Here is a 17,883-nt window from a genome sequence, read left to right as displayed (position 1 = left end):
AACATGTGTTTCATCCGCTGCTGAAAATAGTCCCCAACAAATGCAATACTGTCTCCAGTTTGAGTGACATTTGATACAAATTATTGAGCCTTTTTTAAAATAAATTAAACGTTCCATCAGAAGTTTTACATCTTTGGAGTCGATGGGCTTGTAGGTGAGAGCCACAAACAGGGATAATCGACATGATCCTTCCCCTTTCTTTTGCGGTGCAGCTCTGGTAGTAGCCTGCCACCTCCGTGTCTAACCCTCAGTGTTGTCTCCCTCTAGGTGAGCTGTGTGAGGTGAACATTGACGAGTGTGAGAGCCAGCCCTGCCAGAACGGCGGCTGGTGTGAGGACGGCAGGGCCTCCTACACTTGCCACTGTCCCGAGGCGGAGCCCGGTGAACTCCCCTGGGGAGGCGATCACTGCAACGTGAAACTCTACGGCTGTGTCGACCACGAATGCCAGAACGGAGCCACCTGCCACCCGTGGCTGGAGGGTGGAGAACAGGGTCACACGTGCCTGTGCCCTCACGGCTTCTACGATGAGCAGTGCTCTACGAGGACGACATTCTCCTTCTCCACTCCTGGATTCATTCACATCCAGGTTGTGCTAGAAGAAAGGACCCGGAGGGAGGTCGAGCACAGCGTTCACCGTGGTTTTGGGGTGCAGCTGCGCTTCCGGACAACTCTGCCTGACATGTTGCTCTTCTACAGAGGGGATGCGGACAATCACCTCATCTTGGAGATTGTGAATGGCGGTCTTCGCGCAAAAGCCTTTTCTGAGGAGTCTGAACTGGATGTAACATTTCCTGGTTTGGTCAGCGATGGAGAGTGGCGGGAGGCTCACGTGTTTGTAGATAAGGAAGGCCTGGTTCTGATTCTGAAAGGCCAGGGCTGCGACAGGGACGGATGCAGAGTTACAGATGGCGGTGCTGATGAACCACCCTTCCAGCCCTCTGAAGCCTTCACTCACATGTATGTCGGCGGAGCACCAGAGGAGCTTTTAGAGTTCTCTGCAAGTGGTGCAAGCTTCATTGGATGTATGGAAGACCTGATGATCGACTCTAAGCCTATCCTACCGCAAACCCTTCCAAAGGACCAAGGCCATGAGCTGGGATGCAGTAAGACGGATTGGTGTAAGCCTGACCCCTGCCATGGGCATGGACGCTGTGTGGACCTGTGGACCAGCTATCAGTGTGACTGCTACCGTCCCTTCCATAGCGAGAACTGCTCTGAAGGTGAGCACCTTTACCACTAGCAAGTTTTTTTCAAAAGCTTTTGACAAATCTTGTAAAACAAGTCCCTATAGGTGTAATTTACTTAACTAAAAGAAGCAAAACCACAGTGTTAAAAGTAAAAGTCCTGCATTCAAAATATTACTTAAATAAAAGTATTATGAGAAAAACATACTTAAAGTATCAAAAGTAATAGTGCGTACTAAAGAGAGTGGACCTGGTCACTGTTATATTCTTATATACAGTATTATTTTTTTGTTACTATTGCATTGAAGCAGGAGCATTGTAATCTTGTAGTTAGTCAAGGTAGAGCAAAGTCTATTTAGTTACACTGCTTGGTAGTTTAATTTGCATCATATTTTATAAAGGGATCATATATACCAGTGGTCACCAAACTACGGCCCGCGGGCCGGATGCGGCCCGCCTCCACATTTGGTCCGGCCCCCTGAACAATACCAGAGACGCATTATGATTTTTTTTCAGTCTGCACAATTAATCGAATTTTAATCGCGATCACGATTTTGGCTACCACGATTAAATGAGCATGATCGTCTGCGATATTGACGTTTAAAATACGTGCTCTGCTACATATCAAATCAAACGCTTCCTGAATCAGCCAACCACCAGGGGGCGAACGAGATGAGAGCTGTCATGCGCGCACCCTGTAGAAGTAGAAGAGTAGAAGAAGTAGAAGAGCAGAGAGACGGGAGCTTGAAGGACGAGTACTTGTGCTTAATTTATTTACACGCCGGCATGTCATGTCTGTCACTACATGGTCGCGCGTTTTCAATTCCCCTGCTCTCTGTATCGCGCACGGCGGTGTTCCGGTTCTGGTTGCAGGTTGTTTGTTTTAACTCAAAGTAGAATGAAAGGCCCAGATACTGATGAGATGATGAGGTCAAAGAGCTTCAGGAAGAGGAGGCTGTTTGTGTCGCGCAGCTTGATGCAGGGCTGAGATGTGAAGGAGCTGGGTCTAGATAAAGGTGGAGCTGGGCCTGGATAAAGGTGGAGCTGGGGCTGGATAAAGGTGGAGCTGGGTCTAGATAAAGGTGGAGGTGGGTCTGGATAAAGGTGGAGCTGGGTCTGGATAAAGGTGGAGGTGGGCCTGGATAAAGGTGGAGCTGGGCCTGGATAAAGGTGGAGATGGGTCTGGATAAAGGTGGAGGTGGGTCTGGATAGAGGTGGAGGTGGGCCTGGATAAAGGTGGAGGTGGGCCTGGATAAAGGTGGAGCTGGGCCTGGATAAAGGTGGAGCTGGGTCTGGATAAAGGTGGAGCTGGGTCTGGATAAAGGTGGAGGTGGGCCTGGATAAAGGTGGAGGTGGGCCTGGATAAAGGTGGAGGTGGGCCTGGATAAAGGTGGAGGTGGGTCTGGATAAAGGTGGAGCTGGGTCTGGATAAAGGTGGAGGTGGGGCTGGATAAAGGTGGAGGTGGGCCTGGATAAAGGTGGAGCTGGGGCTGGATAAAGGTGGAGCTGGGTCTAGATAAAGGTGGAGGTGGGCCTGGATAAAGGTGGAGCTGGGGCTGTTTAAGGTGGAGCTGGGTCAAGATAAAGGTGGAGGTGGGCTTGGATAAAGGTGGAGCTGGGTCTGGATAAAGGTGGAGGTGGGTCTGGATAAAGGTGGAGCTGGGTCTGGATAAAGGTGGAGGTGGGTCTGGATAAAGGTGGAGCTGGGTCTAGATAAAGGTGGAGGTGGGCCTGGATAAAGGTGGAGCTGGGGCTGGATAAAGGTGGAGCTGGGTCTAGATAAAGGTGGAGGTGGGCTTGGATAAAGGTGGAGCTGGGTCTAGATAAAGGTGGAGGTGGGCTTGGATAAAGGTGGAGCTGGGTCTGGATAAAGGTGGAGGTGGGTCTGGATAAAGGTGGAGCTGGGTCTGGATAAAGGTGGAGGTGGGCCTGGATAAAGGTGGAGCTGGGGCTGGATAAAGGTGGAGCTGGGTCTAGATAAAGGTGGAGGTGGGCCTGGATAAAGGTGGAGCTGGGGCTGTTTAAGGTGGAGCTGGGTCTAGATAAAGGTGGAGGTGGGCTTGGATAAAGGTGGAGCTGGGTCTGGATAAAGGTGGAGGTGGGTCTGGATAAAGGTGGAGCTGGGTCTGGATAAAGGTGGAGGTGGGTCTGGATAAAGGTGGAGCTGGGTCTAGATAAAGGTGGAGGTGGGTCTGGATAAAGGTGGAGCTGGGTCTGGATAAAGGTGGAGCTGGGTCTGGATAAAGGTGGAGCTGGGTCTGGATAAAGGTGGAGGTGGGCCTGGATAAAGGTGGAGCTGGGTCTGGATAAAGGTGGAGGTGGGTCTGGATAAAGGTGGAGATGGGTCTGGATAAAGGTGGAGGTGGGTCTGGATAAATGTGGAGCTGGGTCTGGATAAAGGTGGAGCTGGGTCTGGATAAAGGTGGAGCTGGGTCTGGATAAAGGTGGAGGTGGGTCTGGATAAAGGTGGAGGTGGGCCTGGATAAAGGTGGAGCTGGGGCTGGATAAAGGTGGAGCTGGGTCTAGATAAAGGTGGAGGTGGGCTTGGATAAAGGTGGAGCTGGGTCTAGATAAAGGTGGAGGTGGGCTTGGATAAAGGTGGAGCTGGGTCTGGATAAAGGTGGAGGTGGGTCTGGATAAAGGTGGAGCTGGGTCTGGATAAAGGTGGAGGTGGGCCTGGATAAAGGTGGAGCTGGGGCTGGATAAAGGTGGAGCTGGGTCTAGATAAAGGTGGAGGTGGGCCTGGATAAAGGTGGAGCTGGGGCTGTTTAAGGTGGAGCTGGGTCTAGATAAAGGTGGAGGTGGGCTTGGATAAAGGTGGAGCTGGGTCTAGATAAAGGTGGAGCTGGGTCTAGATAAAGGTGGAGCTGGGTCTGGATAAAGGTGGAGGTGGGTCTGGATAAAGGTGGAGCTGGGTCTGGATAAAGGTGGAGGTGGGTCTGGATAAAGGTGGAGCTGGGTCTAGATAAAGGTGGAGGTGGGTCTGGATAAAGGTGGAGCTGGGTCTGGATAAAGGTGGAGCTGGGTCTGGATAAAGGTGGAGGTGGGCCTGGATAAAGGTGGAGCTGGGTCTGGATAAAGGTGGAGGTGGGTCTGGATAAAGGTGGAGATGGGTCTGGATAAAGGTGGAGGTGGGTCTGGATAAATGTGGAGCTGGGTCTGGATAAAGGTGGAGCTGGGTCTGGATAAAGGTGGAGGTGGGTCTGGATAAAGGTGGAGGTGGGTCTGGATAAAGGTGGAGGTGGGCCTGGATAAAGGTGGAGATGGGCCTGGATAAAGGTGGAGGTGGGTCTGGATAAAGGTGGAGGTGGGTCTGGATAAAGGTGGAGGTGGGCCTGGATAAAGGTGGAGATGGGCCTGGATAAAGGTGGAGGTGGGTCTGGATAAAGGTGGAGCTGGGCCTGGATAAAGGTGGAGCTGGGTCTGGATAAAGGTGGAGGTGGGTCTGGATAAAGGTGGAGGTGGGGCTGGATAAAGGTGGAGCTGGGCCTGGATAAAGGTGGAGGTGGGTCTGGATAAAGGTGGAGCTGGGCCTGGATAAAGGTGGAGCTGGGCCTGGATAAAGGTGGAGGTGGGTCTGGATAAAGGTGGAGGTGGGCCTGGATAAAGGTGGAGGTGGGCCTGGATAAAGGTGGAGCTGGGCCTGGATAAAGGTGGAGGTCTAAACAGACGTGAGTACAGCTTCCTGCTGTCACAGTGTTTTAAACACATTGATAAAGCAGGGTATGCTAAATGCTGCCTCTGCTCCAGGAGATGAAGAACAGCAACAAGGGCTCACGTGTCCTCTCATCACACTGCAGACACTGTTCACTGTGATGACCACAGACAGAGGACTAACAGTCCCACGTGCAGTTAAATCACAGCTGTTATTTTACTCTTGATAAGCTACTTTAGCCAGAGTAGATTATCATTTTCATTTAAATAATATAACTGGATTGAATACATATTAATTGCAAATAGAAGATTGGCCACAATCCTAACAGCTGTACAGTAACAGTGGAAGTTAATATGAAGCCATACAGTAATGAAAATGAATCACTTTATTTGTACAGGCGATGGTTCTCGCTACTCTTGATATCTTTGTTTTTATATGACAAACTTTTAAAGGTTAATAATAATAGAGCTGAAATACTGATTAATAACTGAATAATAAATTAGTTTTTTGCTTAAAGTAAATGTTTTATCACTTAATTTTCTTCTCAGAATACACCAGAATGCTACATTTTAACGCTCATATTTAAAATAAAATGCTCCTGGTATGTGTGAGCATATGGCTCACACACATCTGCACTCATGTTGTTTTGTTTTGCACAGGTTGCACGTTATTGTTGTTTTGAAAAGATATGCAGAGTAAAACTCAGTAAAACTCTTTATTGCCAAATATTTGAACTTGTTTTGTTTAGTTTTTCACAGGTTGCACTTTATTGTTATTATCTTGAAAAGATATTCAGTGCAAAACAGGTTAATTGCAGCCACAATAAGCAATTTTTTGCCAAATATTTGTTATTTTTTGCACAGATAGAACTTTATTTGCATTGTTCTAACAAAGGGATTGCACATTGTATTTGTTTTTGTCTGATGGAGCAATCTGGTTTACTTGAAAGTGATTGCAATTTTCTTTATTCTATTATTTGAAAAAGCACAGATGGAGGAGTCACAAAATGTTGTTATTTCAATAATAGTTCAACATGGATCATTTTGTTACCATGTTGTTGGGGCGGTGGGCGGTGTTTTCCTACAAATGTCCAACTGGAGCGATCAGGTAACAAAAGTACTTGGTTTAGGGAGAGGCCGTGGTTTGGGGTGAAAGAACTTCGGAAGTGGTACAAGTACATACATTCTGACTCCTGGTTTCATACGGGAGGAAAGTATTGTGTTTATAGACCCATCCATCCTAAGCAGCCTTCGTCACTCTTTATACTCCGTCACATTCACATGGTTTATATTAATTACAGTGCATGACTTTTCGTAGGTATAGCTGCGAAAAGTGCATGAGAACAGCCTGTCCACCCACACAGGTAGTTGCCTAATTTGATGTCTTCTCAGAATTAACATTAACATTAATCTAATGACATTGTTAAGATGGGAAAACTTGCCCCGTTGTCAGTCTCTTAAGTTATTGATTGTCTTATTACATTACAGTCATTTAGCAGACACTTTTATCCAAAACAACTTACAATTCAGATTCTATCTCACCGCACAGCTACGGGAGCAATTTTTGGGGTTAAGTGTCTTGCAAGGACATATCGACATGTGACTAGCGGAGCCGGGGATCGAACCACTGATCCTCTGATTGAAGGATGGCCCTGCTCTCCACTTAGCCACGGTCGCCCGTTATTAGAACATAGAGTTTAGTGACATCACATAAAACCCAACATAGCCCCACCTCGCATACACCTGACCGTAGGTCTAACCAGGCAGAGAAATCGGAAACCAGTTTGGGTGTATTTAATTTACAAAGTGACCAGTGACTATAGCTGTCAAATAAAAAGTACAGTGTTTCCCCTTGAAATATTGTGAAGTAGAAGTATAAAGTAGCATATCTTGGAAAAGACAAGTACCTAAAAATGTGACTTATATACAGCGCTTGACTAAATGTAGTTAGAGACATTCCACCATTTCACAAATGTAATTATCTAAAGTATTTGTTCGGGTTACAGTAGACCTCATCTTTGACAATTGAAGCCAAGATACAGACTAAAGTCATGTGAAGAAAAATAACAACTTTAACTGACTTTCAAAGATGATTCCGGGTGAGAAGGTAAAAAACTGTCACCACAGTGATTACGGTGCAATCCCAAGCAATGGAGCTTCAGATTTGGTTTGGTTCTCCATCAAACACAAATGGCTGTTATTTGTAGATGGGAAGCCAGTGAGGGAAAATGCATGTTTTACTTATCATTCTGTTATTTTACAGAAAACCCTTGTGGCTTCAACTTGCAGAGAATCCCTACTTTGATGATCGGTTACTTTGGTGTTTAGTTATTTTTATGACTTGACAATGGCACTGAGCAATGATAGCTCCTGTTTGCACATCACCTGACCCAAAAATGAGAGCAAGATGCAGTTAGCTGCACCACGGTTTACTACAGTGAAAAATGATTGGAGCCACATTATTGGCCACCTGGAGAAAAAGTGTTGAGTTCCATTGGTTTGAGGGAACAGCTTGCGCTGCTATGTGAACTTATACATTCCAGGGGTATCAGGGGCTGATACGGAAGTTATATTACTAAATGTTGTAGTCCTATTTTTTGTAATGAATCCAAACTTTCAATTTTCTCCTGTCAGAGTTCCCGTCATGGACATATAGCCATGAGGACACAGTGAGCTTCAGTGTCTACGATGTAGGCAGGAGCCACGAGAGCAACTTCAGTGTGTCCTTCTTCCTGAGGTCCTTGAAGCCAGACGGGCTGCTGTTCCAGCTGAGGAGACCCACAGAGGAAGAGGGTGGAGATGTCTACTTTTCTGTCTACCTGGGGATGGGGAGGCTTTTTGTCAGCTCGCTGCCTAATAGCGCCCCACTAACAGCTCCCATATTTGTGACCACCGGTGAGAAGCAACTTCTGCAGGTGGAGGTCCACAACAGACAGGTGATCTTTGAGCATGCAGGCTTTCGCTACGGGATAGGAGAAATCCCTGAGGTGAATGTCAATAGTGGGGATCAGGCTTATGTAGGGGGACTCCCAGGAGACTGGGACTCCGACATGTGGGGGGGGCATTACAAAGGCTGCCTGCAGGACCTTCGCTTAGACTCAGTGCATCTAGATGTGGATGCCTGGAACAGCTCGGACGAGGAGGGAGTGTATCTACCAAGTGATGCTGAAAATGTGAAGAAGGCCTGCGTCAGCGACAATACTTGCAAGGTAGGAAATAATCCCTTAAAGTGTTCTGTTCCTTACAGTAGTACAGTAACAATAACTACTTGGGGCCAGCTTTGCTGGTAGTTATTAGGACCAACATATCAGTTTGGAGACCAGGATAGTTATTGCAACATGCTTTACTTTACTTCAGTTCTGCTTCCTCTTGTGACGCAGAACTGAATTACATTCCCATATGTTTCTAGGGAAGGATGCTTTCTTACAGAAGTAGGGAGTATGGATGGGTCAAACTAACACAGGACTTTCACCCAGGAGACCGCTGTTTGTGTGAAGCCAAAAGTCAACGTTGACTTACCTTAATTTATGCATGTATCTTAAATATCGTAACAAAAGTACTTACTGTAAGCCAAACAATGTTGTTTACCTAAAGCTAAGAAATGAGTTGTGTTGCCTGTACAACCAAATCATTTTGATTTTCAAGTTACAACGTTAACCTTGTTTTGAAAACTGCTACCGTAATACGGGAGAAAATACGTTTCGCTCAAAAGGTAAATGAGAATGTTGTTTTGTTGTATGGGAACATACGTTTTTAGGAGACAGGGTTAGATTATGAGACCTGCTGTAGGCTTCTTAAAAAGACGCAGTCTCTCCCACTAATAACTTCGCTCTGCACTTTTTTCTAATTCAAAGGGAGGACTCCAAAGATAATATTAATAATTTCTGGAGAGGGTTTAGCTTTGTTTTCGTAGAAGATACAGAACTGAGCACCCTGCTTCTGTCCTCACCCTAAAAAGTGTCCTACAGTACACTATTATTGGGCTGAAATTAGAAGCAGCCTAAAATCTGATATGGACTCAATTGATTCAAATCAGAAATGCTGGATATACATAATGGCTGTGCTCTACACTTGTTTGAATATAAGTGCATGATGCTACTGTAGTCAACTGGTAGCCACACTGGCTGATGTGAAAGTGAAGCAGCAGATGTTAATCAACTAATGCTAACGTGCTAACAGGCTAAGTGCTGGAATTGACTTAACACTAAGCTCCATGTCAAACCTGCACCTCCTCCCAAATATGACGTCTTACACCATAGTATCAAAGCATAGGTTTTTAGGGACACAGAAATGCCCCTTGACAGTTTTGGATACCTGTCATAACATCCAATCAGTTTCAACCTTGCTCTGAAGATTATTTGCTGTCTGATATCCTTGTGTCTGCATTGTATTAAACCTCAATGTCTCCCTCTTCAGGTGAAGCCTTGTCTAAATGGAGGAGAATGCACCGTCACGTTCAACGATTTCTCGTGTTTGTGTCCGGCGGAATACACCGGAAAGACCTGCGAAACACGCGTGTGGTGTGTGAGCGATCTTTGTGTCAATGGCGGCCACTGTGTGGACCTTCCTGATGGATATGAATGTAAGAACATCCCAATCATTTTATAACTGTGGCTCTAGTCAGATACTGATCATATTCTTTGGGCAACACTAGTGCACTTATGTATACAGTACATTCCATCCAATTAGCTGTCTTGACTCTGACTTTGAAGTACTTTGCCTGATCTAATTATAACAGATTTTTCTTATTTTTAATATACAAGCAGCATGCAAATAATAATAATTAGCAGTAATAATGTATACGGAGTGCATTGGACATACTGGATGCTTTAGGGTTGAATGTTTTTAAATGATTACTTCCAAGGAATATACAGTATATTAATAAAACTGGGATTTCTCATTATACATTTAGTTATATTTTAAACACGTATCTTAAAATAATGAATAGTGAAGTTGTTTATGTTTTTCCATTTTTACTTACCCTTTCATATGTTGATATATGACATATGATTAAGTGGTGGTGTCTCTTAGTAGACCATCAATTCTTCAGTCAGTCAGAAAAACAACTTTTATTTGTTGAGCTAAATGTCATCGAGGGTTCCCAAAACATCTTTCCTCTTGTGGAAGATCTGCTCCTTAAAAAAGGCATCTCCTAACAGGTTAGGACTTCTCTTAAGTTCTCTAGAATATCAGCAGAGGTAGGAGGAATTTCTTAGTAGAAGTCCTTAAAGTCAGAGCAAAAATGTGTCCATTTTTCTTAGTTAGGCATGATTTCCTTCTCTGAGATTCCCTGAAACGATTGCTTGGTAGCAATATTAAACTTTGGAGAAAGCGTCTTTGTTGGGTAAAACCAAACCCCTCAGGTTCAGATACACAAACACCTTGATGGAAATCACAACTCCTTGAAGGTATATTTCGCATGGAAAGGGAGTCCATTTTGGCGAACATTCTTGGTAAATGTGGGAATGTTTCTGTTGTTGACCAGTTCATTTGGTACCAGATCGGTGCTCTGAGTTGGCAGATGCCCTGAGTTGAGGTACTGTGTTGCCACTGAGAGAGAAAAAGTTGTTGAATGGCTATTTGCTCTTCACTGAACAAATGCAAATCCTAATTGTCAGACTGATGCTTACAATAACTGAAATCATAATAATACAATAAACACGTTCTCTACATTGACCTTTAGGTGTGAACAACGCCACGTTTGAGAACAACCCTGTGCACTACAGCGCTGGAGGCTCCCTGGCTGAACCCGTCTCTAGCATATACGTGGAGCTGCGGACCCGTTCAGAGAACGCTGTGATCCTGAGGGCCTCCCGGGGCTCTGACCTGCTGATGGTGGGTCTGCTGGACTCGTCGGTCCGGGTGGAGATCCACATTGGCAACAGCGTTGAGGCGCTGGCCTTCACGGGAGTTCGCCGGGTGGCCGACGGGGGCTGGCACCGCGTGAACATCTCGATGGCCGACAAGGAGCGCAAAGCCTCTCCCTGGGTCATCACCGTGGACGGAATCACAGACGCCAGCAGCGTGCCGGAGCGTGCAGGAAGCGTTCGCTTTCTCAACGACAAGGGGGCCACGTTGGCCATCGCAGAGAGCTTCACCGGCTGCTTGGGGGCGGTGAGGGTCGGCGGAGTCTACCTTCCTTTTGTGGGTGACTATAAAGCCCCGCAGCCGTCTCAGTTCCACCTATCTGGAAAACCAAAGATCCATTTGGGTTGCACCAGTGCCCCTGTATGTGACTCAGATCCTTGTGTGAATGGAGCCACTTGTGAAGACCTCTTTAACAAACTCGGCTGTGTCTGTGACTCGGGTTGGGAGGGAGAGCTGTGCGAGACGGACACCGATGACTGTGCGTCTCAGCCCTGCGTCCATGGCCGCTGTAAGGACTACTTGGCTGGTTTCGAGTGCCGTTGCCACTCCGGATATGCCGGTGCGCTCTGTGATGAGGACCTTGACGAGTGTGAGCGTCACGCCTGTGAACATGGAGGCACCTGTCACGATGGACCCAACATGTACACCTGTACGTGCCCCAAGGGCTACAGTGGCCCTCGCTGCCAGTGAGTACACCCAACGGTTTATTGGTTCGACCAGGAAGTGGTATAATAATAATAGTAATAATAACTTTATTCATATAGCACTTTTAAAAATAGAGTTTACAAAGTGCTTTGACAGACAAAGCAGCAAAAGCAATTAAACAACAGAAAGCTCAGCATTGAGGCCCATCAAAGCCATACAAACTAAGATACAACAATACAACCAATCAATACCATCAAAATAAACTAAGAAGTCAAATAAACAAATTAAACAAAATGAATAATTACCCACAATTCATAGCAATGTGAAGTTAAACACAGGGTTAGTGGAAGCATGGAGACTTAAAAAAAGATCAACAAAGAGGACGGCACATGTGTCCAGCCTGGAATATTACATTTACACAAAAACTTACAGATGGAACATAACAACACATGAGGAATGAAGCAGAGATTATACTACACACATTTATTCATCAAACATTTCATTTAGTCATTGAAGCTGTTTGGACAAAATCGAGTAAATAGATTATTTGAAATGACCTTTCATCTTGTGAGGAAAGAGTCTGGAATCAAATCAGGGAGTAAAGAGTATAAAATGAATACCCACAATTGTACATCATATTTTTTGAGGTTGTCATAGTAACGTGATATGTTGCAGCAAAGTGCTGTCCCATTTACATTTACACCATCTCAAGCCCTCACAGTCTCTCACTCTCAACCATTTACCAGGTGATGTCAGTAAGTCCTGAGGGTTCAGGGTTTAAGGCCTTAGGGGGCACATTGAGCCTATATATTTTGGGGCCAAAATGTGCTTTAAAAGTGATCAGTAAAATCTTAAAATCAATTCCAAAACAAACAGGGAGCCAACGGAGAGAAGCCTGGATTGCAGTGACGTGATGTCGTCAGTTAGAACCAGTGAGATCTGTATCTGCAGCTTTAGCAGGCCGTGCCCTCACAAAGCAACAATTCCTTTCCTACAGGTGGAGCTATCCTCCAATACAGTGTGGTGAAGATGTCCGGTGTGAAAATGATGGAGTCTGCAATGATGGGCTGTGGGGAGCTAACTGTACATGTATACCTGGTTTTGCAGGCAGCAGGTGAGCTCACTTTTCATAGAATAGAAAATTCAAAGCTGTGTTTTAGACTTCAGTGCCAAAATCCTAGATACACAAACTAGTGTGTTAACTGGCTAAAATATTTATAAATCACATTCTCTGGTTCAGAAACATCGACATTCAGAAACATACAGTGCCAAATTTATTATGGTGACGTCGGCGCAATACAATGAAGTTACTGTAATTCTGTTAGTGTGATTTGAATGTAAAAGAGCTGTGGGCTAAAGACCTTTTCACAGAAGACATTTTGGCTTTGTGTTATTTGTAACCAGGTCAACAGCTTCTACCATTCATGTGTGCCAGCATCAGCGCACAAGTATAGGCTCACTCTGGTCATTAATTCAGTCTATAATGGTATAAGAGTAATATTTTAAGATACTGTATATCATTGAAAACAGTCTTCCTTTGTACTTTTCAACTAAATTCTGTGACTGTCAGCAGTCCTGCTGAATGAAGCTGTAAGGAACATAATGTCACTTATGTCTAGTGGAAAGAAAACATCCATAATACACATTTCACATTTTTATTTTAGTACTTTGTCTATTTGCTTCTGTAGATTTCTCCTAAATTCACCAAAAGTTGCCATAAGAAAATGCCTCATTTGCATATTTAAACATTTCAGAAAACAGAAAATACAGTAATAAGCTGAAATTTCATGATGTCTATTCGTTACATTTTTACCCTATTCACCTGTGGTGTCTTCAAAATGTATGGAATATCATAATCCTTTTCTCAGACTCTCCCCTTCAGTAGCTCTTACACCAACATTTACACTTTCATTCCTCTCTTTATTCTCAAGTTTTTTAATGAGGGGGTTGTTCATAAATAATTCTTAGCCACAACATTTTATTCCTAAAAACATGGCGGAAATTGATCGTTTTATGATTGTTGGCAGTATTTTCAGATTTATTGGGTGATTTAAAGATACATCCAGTAAAAACCTTTGACTACAATATGTCAACAAAATGAAGCAAGAATTATTAATCTGGCTTTATCCAATATAAAGATGTCTTTAAATCAGCACATCATTAACAAGATAATGGCTCACTTAAGCATTTAAGCATACAATTTACAAAAACTTGGAATACAGAAAATAATGAATGAACGTAATCAACTGGGGAAGTCTCATGGTGACATATATTAGTGATTTTTTCCGCCTATTCCCCCATTTATTTACCCAAATGATATAATTAAAGCAAGAACACGTTGCTGTTGAACATTTCTTTGAGTGGCACAAACTAAATTCCATTCACCTCCATTGTAAAATGTGTTTTTCTTACTGATAAAGTACTAAAGACTTGAGTAGCAAACTCTTGACTTCTCCCATAAATATATTTAGAGATGTCCAGAGTGGTCTAAAATGTTCATGTGCTCTTCCAGATGTGCCTTCATGTGTTCTCTGTCCCGCAGGTGTGAATTGGAGATTGATGAGTGTGAGTCGAACCCCTGTCGAAACGGCGGCTCCTGTTTGGATCGATTCAACATGTTTGTGTGTGAATGCCCGCCTGGCTATAGCGGCCCGACCTGTGACACTAACGTATGTTTGTTACATTCTTCTTCTTTGGTTTTAAACAACCCGTTCGCACACACAGCCGGTCAAATACCGCCACTTGGTCAGCGACCCTCGGCGTCTGATACCAATGCTCCCTTTAGCGTCTGTATGAGCCGGACCGGGCTTTCAGCTAACTCCAATGTAAACACATTCACGTCATTATTAGACACTCAGAGCATCTGTATAAAGTGCAAGAAGTTCACTTGGCGTGAAGGTAGGAGGGGTCCAACAAACAGGAGGATGGTGTTTTCTTTTAGTTTACTAGTGCTTATTTTAAATCAAACCGGGATCTTTTCCTAAACCGAATCAAGTAGTTTTGTTGCGTAGTTAGTAGTTTATTTTGAAAAGACACTGTGTGCATGTACATTTATTTTGAAAAGACACCACTCTGACACGTCCAAAGCTAGAGTGTTGAACGTACAGGTCAAGAGATGTCAATTTTTCACTTGTTGCTTAGCAACAACAAAAATCCAAACGGAACATCCAATTAACTTATTTCTTTCCCCCCTGATTACAACATTATAAACACTTAGTTTATTTGCATCTATGAATGTTGTGAAGTAGCTGTGCATCTTTCCACATCCATGTGGTTTCCGTTCTCAAAGATCTGAAGACGTGATATTTACACAACCTCTGCCCCTCTGTGCCTTTCGTAGAAACAAGCCCACAAACAAGTTATCCCCTGGCTGGTGGTGGCCATCCCGCTGCTCTGCCTCTGCGTGTTGACCCTGATCATCGGCTTGACCTTCGTGGCGCTCACGGCGAGGAAGAAGCGCCAGTCGGAGGGCGCGTACAGCCCCAGCACCCAGGAGGTGGCCGGGGCTCGGCTGGAGATGGACAGCATGCTCAAAGTCCCACCGGAGGAAAGACTCATCTGATGCAAAAGGCCGAGAAATGAAGGGTGTGAGAAGGGGGGTCTGAGCACCGCGGGCAGGTTGCTCAGGACTCCCTGTGAAACACACTCTGGGCTGAACTCTGTGTTGTGGGACACAGCCCCCTCCTGGTGGTGACCAGGTACTGAACCATGAGCTGCCGCTCTGTGTGCCCCAACAGTCCCAAGTCCTTGTATTGTATACCACCATAGAAATAGAACATTTTTTATTTCTACGCTCTACACACTGTAGTTTGTCCACGGCAGGGCCTTAGCAGTCCTAACTAGTGCATAGAGGACAGTTTAAGGGCTCTCTTTCACAGTGAAGCGCTACAAGCACACACACTGTCAGAAATGTCTCAGAGTCAAAGGCTCACCTGTGGTGCTGCCGGAGACCAGGATGCATTCTCACAAACGCAATGTGATTAGACGTTTGGGGCCCCGCTGTTAGCAGCATCCAGTCCAGTCAAGCCAATACGCAGGGCTGTGAGGCTGCAGTTCCTCTATTGGCCACTAGATGCTGGCTGGAAGAAAAAGACCGTTCTAATAGCACAAAGAAAGAAAACTTGTTTGTTCAATTTTACTTGTAATGTGGGTCTTAGTGGTGACCACTGCGTGGTTCTTGTCTGAGCTTCGACCCAGAGCTCTTTTGATTCATCATTATTTTGTAGCGTCGTCTTCTTCTGCAATGGATCGATGCCACCAACTGTTCTCCTCGAAGCCCTGATATTCATGTAACCCACGTCCGCTAAACTTACGGTTTTCACGTCCAACAAACAAGCTTGCATAGTTTTTTCACACGGTATGAAGGTAGGATTGATTACATCAAGCTTTACTCCAGACTGCACCAGAATGGAGGACTGGGCGAGTTTCATTTGCCTCGAAACTCAAGACACGCAAAATGGCATTCACAGGTTTTCTCAGCGGTGAAATCAGCGCCGTCAAACTGTGACGCACACCTGCTGTCAATGCCGGAATGCCAGTGGACGCACATCTTTTGCTCAAAGTTTGTTTCTGCAAAAAGCTGCTGCACTCTCCGTTTGACGCCGGTGGCCTGGCTCTGCACAATTTTGCACTTGTGCATTTGGTGTGAAAAGCAAGACGAGGCTCCGCGCTCTTTCTAGTCCCACTTACTGACAAAAAATGACAGCCGGTGGTGAATCCAAAACAAGATTGGCATCAATTAATGAATCAAATCCTCGCTATAAGGTGCTGTGTTACGGCACTGTGACAATCTAGTGAGTTCTGTCGCAAAAACTCACCCAAGAGCACCAGAAAGATGTACGGCACCTTAAGTGGAATGAGCTCATGAGAAGATACCACGTCTGCTTATCTTAGCTAAAACCTTCCAATTCAAAAACACTTTTCTAACATAAACAGTCTCAAGCTTTAAATTGTAACGTTTTAGCAGAGTCGTGTTTGGGAAGCAGCGTACCACTGGATAAATGAGACTTGGATTATACTGCACGAGTCGTGAGAGTTTGTAAATGGATCTTTTGATATTGTTTTGCTGTTGTAAACGCTGCTCCCCTTTACTTTTCTATGTTTTCTGATTCTGCGTTGACCTTGGGAGATGTGAGGAAAAAAACAATGTTTTGTTTTTACAAGAATTCAACACAGGGTGAGTTATTGATGTGCAAAATGTTATTTTAGGGGTAAAGTATTCCTTTAACTGGAAAACTGAGGAGCAGAATGGGAAAAATCCATACGAAAACAAATGTTATTTGACATTTTAAGAGCTTTTGTTTGTTCTGTGAATGATCTCGTGGTTCCAGTTTACTCCACAGTGAGGGGACTGTTTTTCAGAGCTCTTCCTCTTTGTGTCAAGCTTGTACAGTTTGTATAATTATATGTTTATTCTCCGTGTTAACTTCTGTTGGATTTTGGGTTTTTGGGTTTTTGGGGATTTTGGGCCTCACATGCACAAAGGAGTGTCTGCTCGTGTTGGTCTTGACCTCTTCAGAGGCAGCGGTGGTCCAGAATCAATGCAGAATCTATTAAACCCAGGTTTGATGAAGTAAGGATCCCAGAACCTAAACCGAGTTTTTAGGATACAAGGTTGAAATATTGCACCAAAATAAGTGATGAAAGGAATAAAGAAGTACTAAAACATGAAACGTTCTGCAGCACATGTGATGTAAAGTATTAGTTTTTTTAAACAAACATGTCATTGTTTAGTAAAGATTTAGATTTTGGTTGCACTTTGTGACACTGTTTTCTTAATATTCTTTTTTTGATGTACAAAATCCAGGATGTTCACAATGTATTATAAACATGCAATAAATGGGTTCCATAAGTGTCTGTTCGGAGTCTTTCCCAGCATGCATTAGGCACGAGAACAGGTCGCCAGTCAATCACACGAAGACAAACACATTCAAAGATTTGAGAAAGTTACCCTGTAACCACGTGCTTCTAGAGAAGGGGATAAAAACAAACTAGAAGAACGTGTTACACTCAGCCAGGTGGTCTCAACCTGGTCCAGTCCTGGTCTGACCTGTGAGCAGACGCTCCGGTTCATAGTGAGACCTGACTTTTCTATGGATGTCAATTTGGTTTGAGGCTTTGTTTTTAGCCCGATGTGTCTTTTTGCTGCTGCAGCAGTTGTTGACTTGAAGCCCTACCAGCAGATTGCTAGCACTAGTGCTAACGCTAGCTGGCCCTGCTCCTACCCAGCTCCACCCTCTCGTCCAAATAGTCACTTTGGGTTAAAAAAAGCCAAATTCAAGACAACAAAATGGTAGCCGAGTGACTTCGTGACGACTACGTCCACTTTTATAAACAGTCTATGCTCCCAACTGACAGGGGGGTTAGAACAAATGACATTAAGAAACCCAGACAAAACAAGAGCAGTGTTGTGGATTGTAATATTTCATATTGATTTTAATATTTCTTTTGTACATTCTGGTGATTGGAGTTGGTAAAGAAAAGGGTCCAAGTCACCAAAAAATTCATCCTCTGAGAACCACAAATTCAGTC

General features: G+C 44.5%; 1 protein-coding gene across 1 annotated transcript in view; it reads left to right on the top strand.

The window, feature by feature from the left end:
- Nucleotides 1–14,914, top strand: part of crb2a (crumbs cell polarity complex component 2a) — a gene marked incomplete at both ends in the record, with an annotated part of 32,619 nt that extends 17,705 nt beyond the window's left edge. Inside the window, 7 exons of the mRNA XM_079178444.1 lie at nucleotides 268–1,221; nucleotides 7,474–8,048; nucleotides 9,256–9,421; nucleotides 10,523–11,393; nucleotides 12,350–12,466; nucleotides 13,895–14,021; nucleotides 14,693–14,914. Coding sequence (XP_079034570.1) covers nucleotides 268–1,221; nucleotides 7,474–8,048; nucleotides 9,256–9,421; nucleotides 10,523–11,393; nucleotides 12,350–12,466; nucleotides 13,895–14,021; nucleotides 14,693–14,914 — 3,032 coding nt within the window. The remainder of the gene's footprint in view (nucleotides 1–267; nucleotides 1,222–7,473; nucleotides 8,049–9,255; nucleotides 9,422–10,522; nucleotides 11,394–12,349; nucleotides 12,467–13,894; nucleotides 14,022–14,692) is intronic.
- Nucleotides 14,915–17,883: the final 2,969 nt, after the last annotated feature.

The sequence above is a fragment of the Pholis gunnellus genome (assembly GCF_910591455.1).
Source record: "Pholis gunnellus genome assembly, chromosome: 18".
NCBI classification, from domain to species: domain Eukaryota; kingdom Metazoa; phylum Chordata; class Actinopteri; order Perciformes; family Pholidae; genus Pholis; species Pholis gunnellus.
The sequence above is the reverse complement of the archived record's forward strand: the minus strand, read 5'-3'. Positions and strand labels throughout refer to the sequence as shown.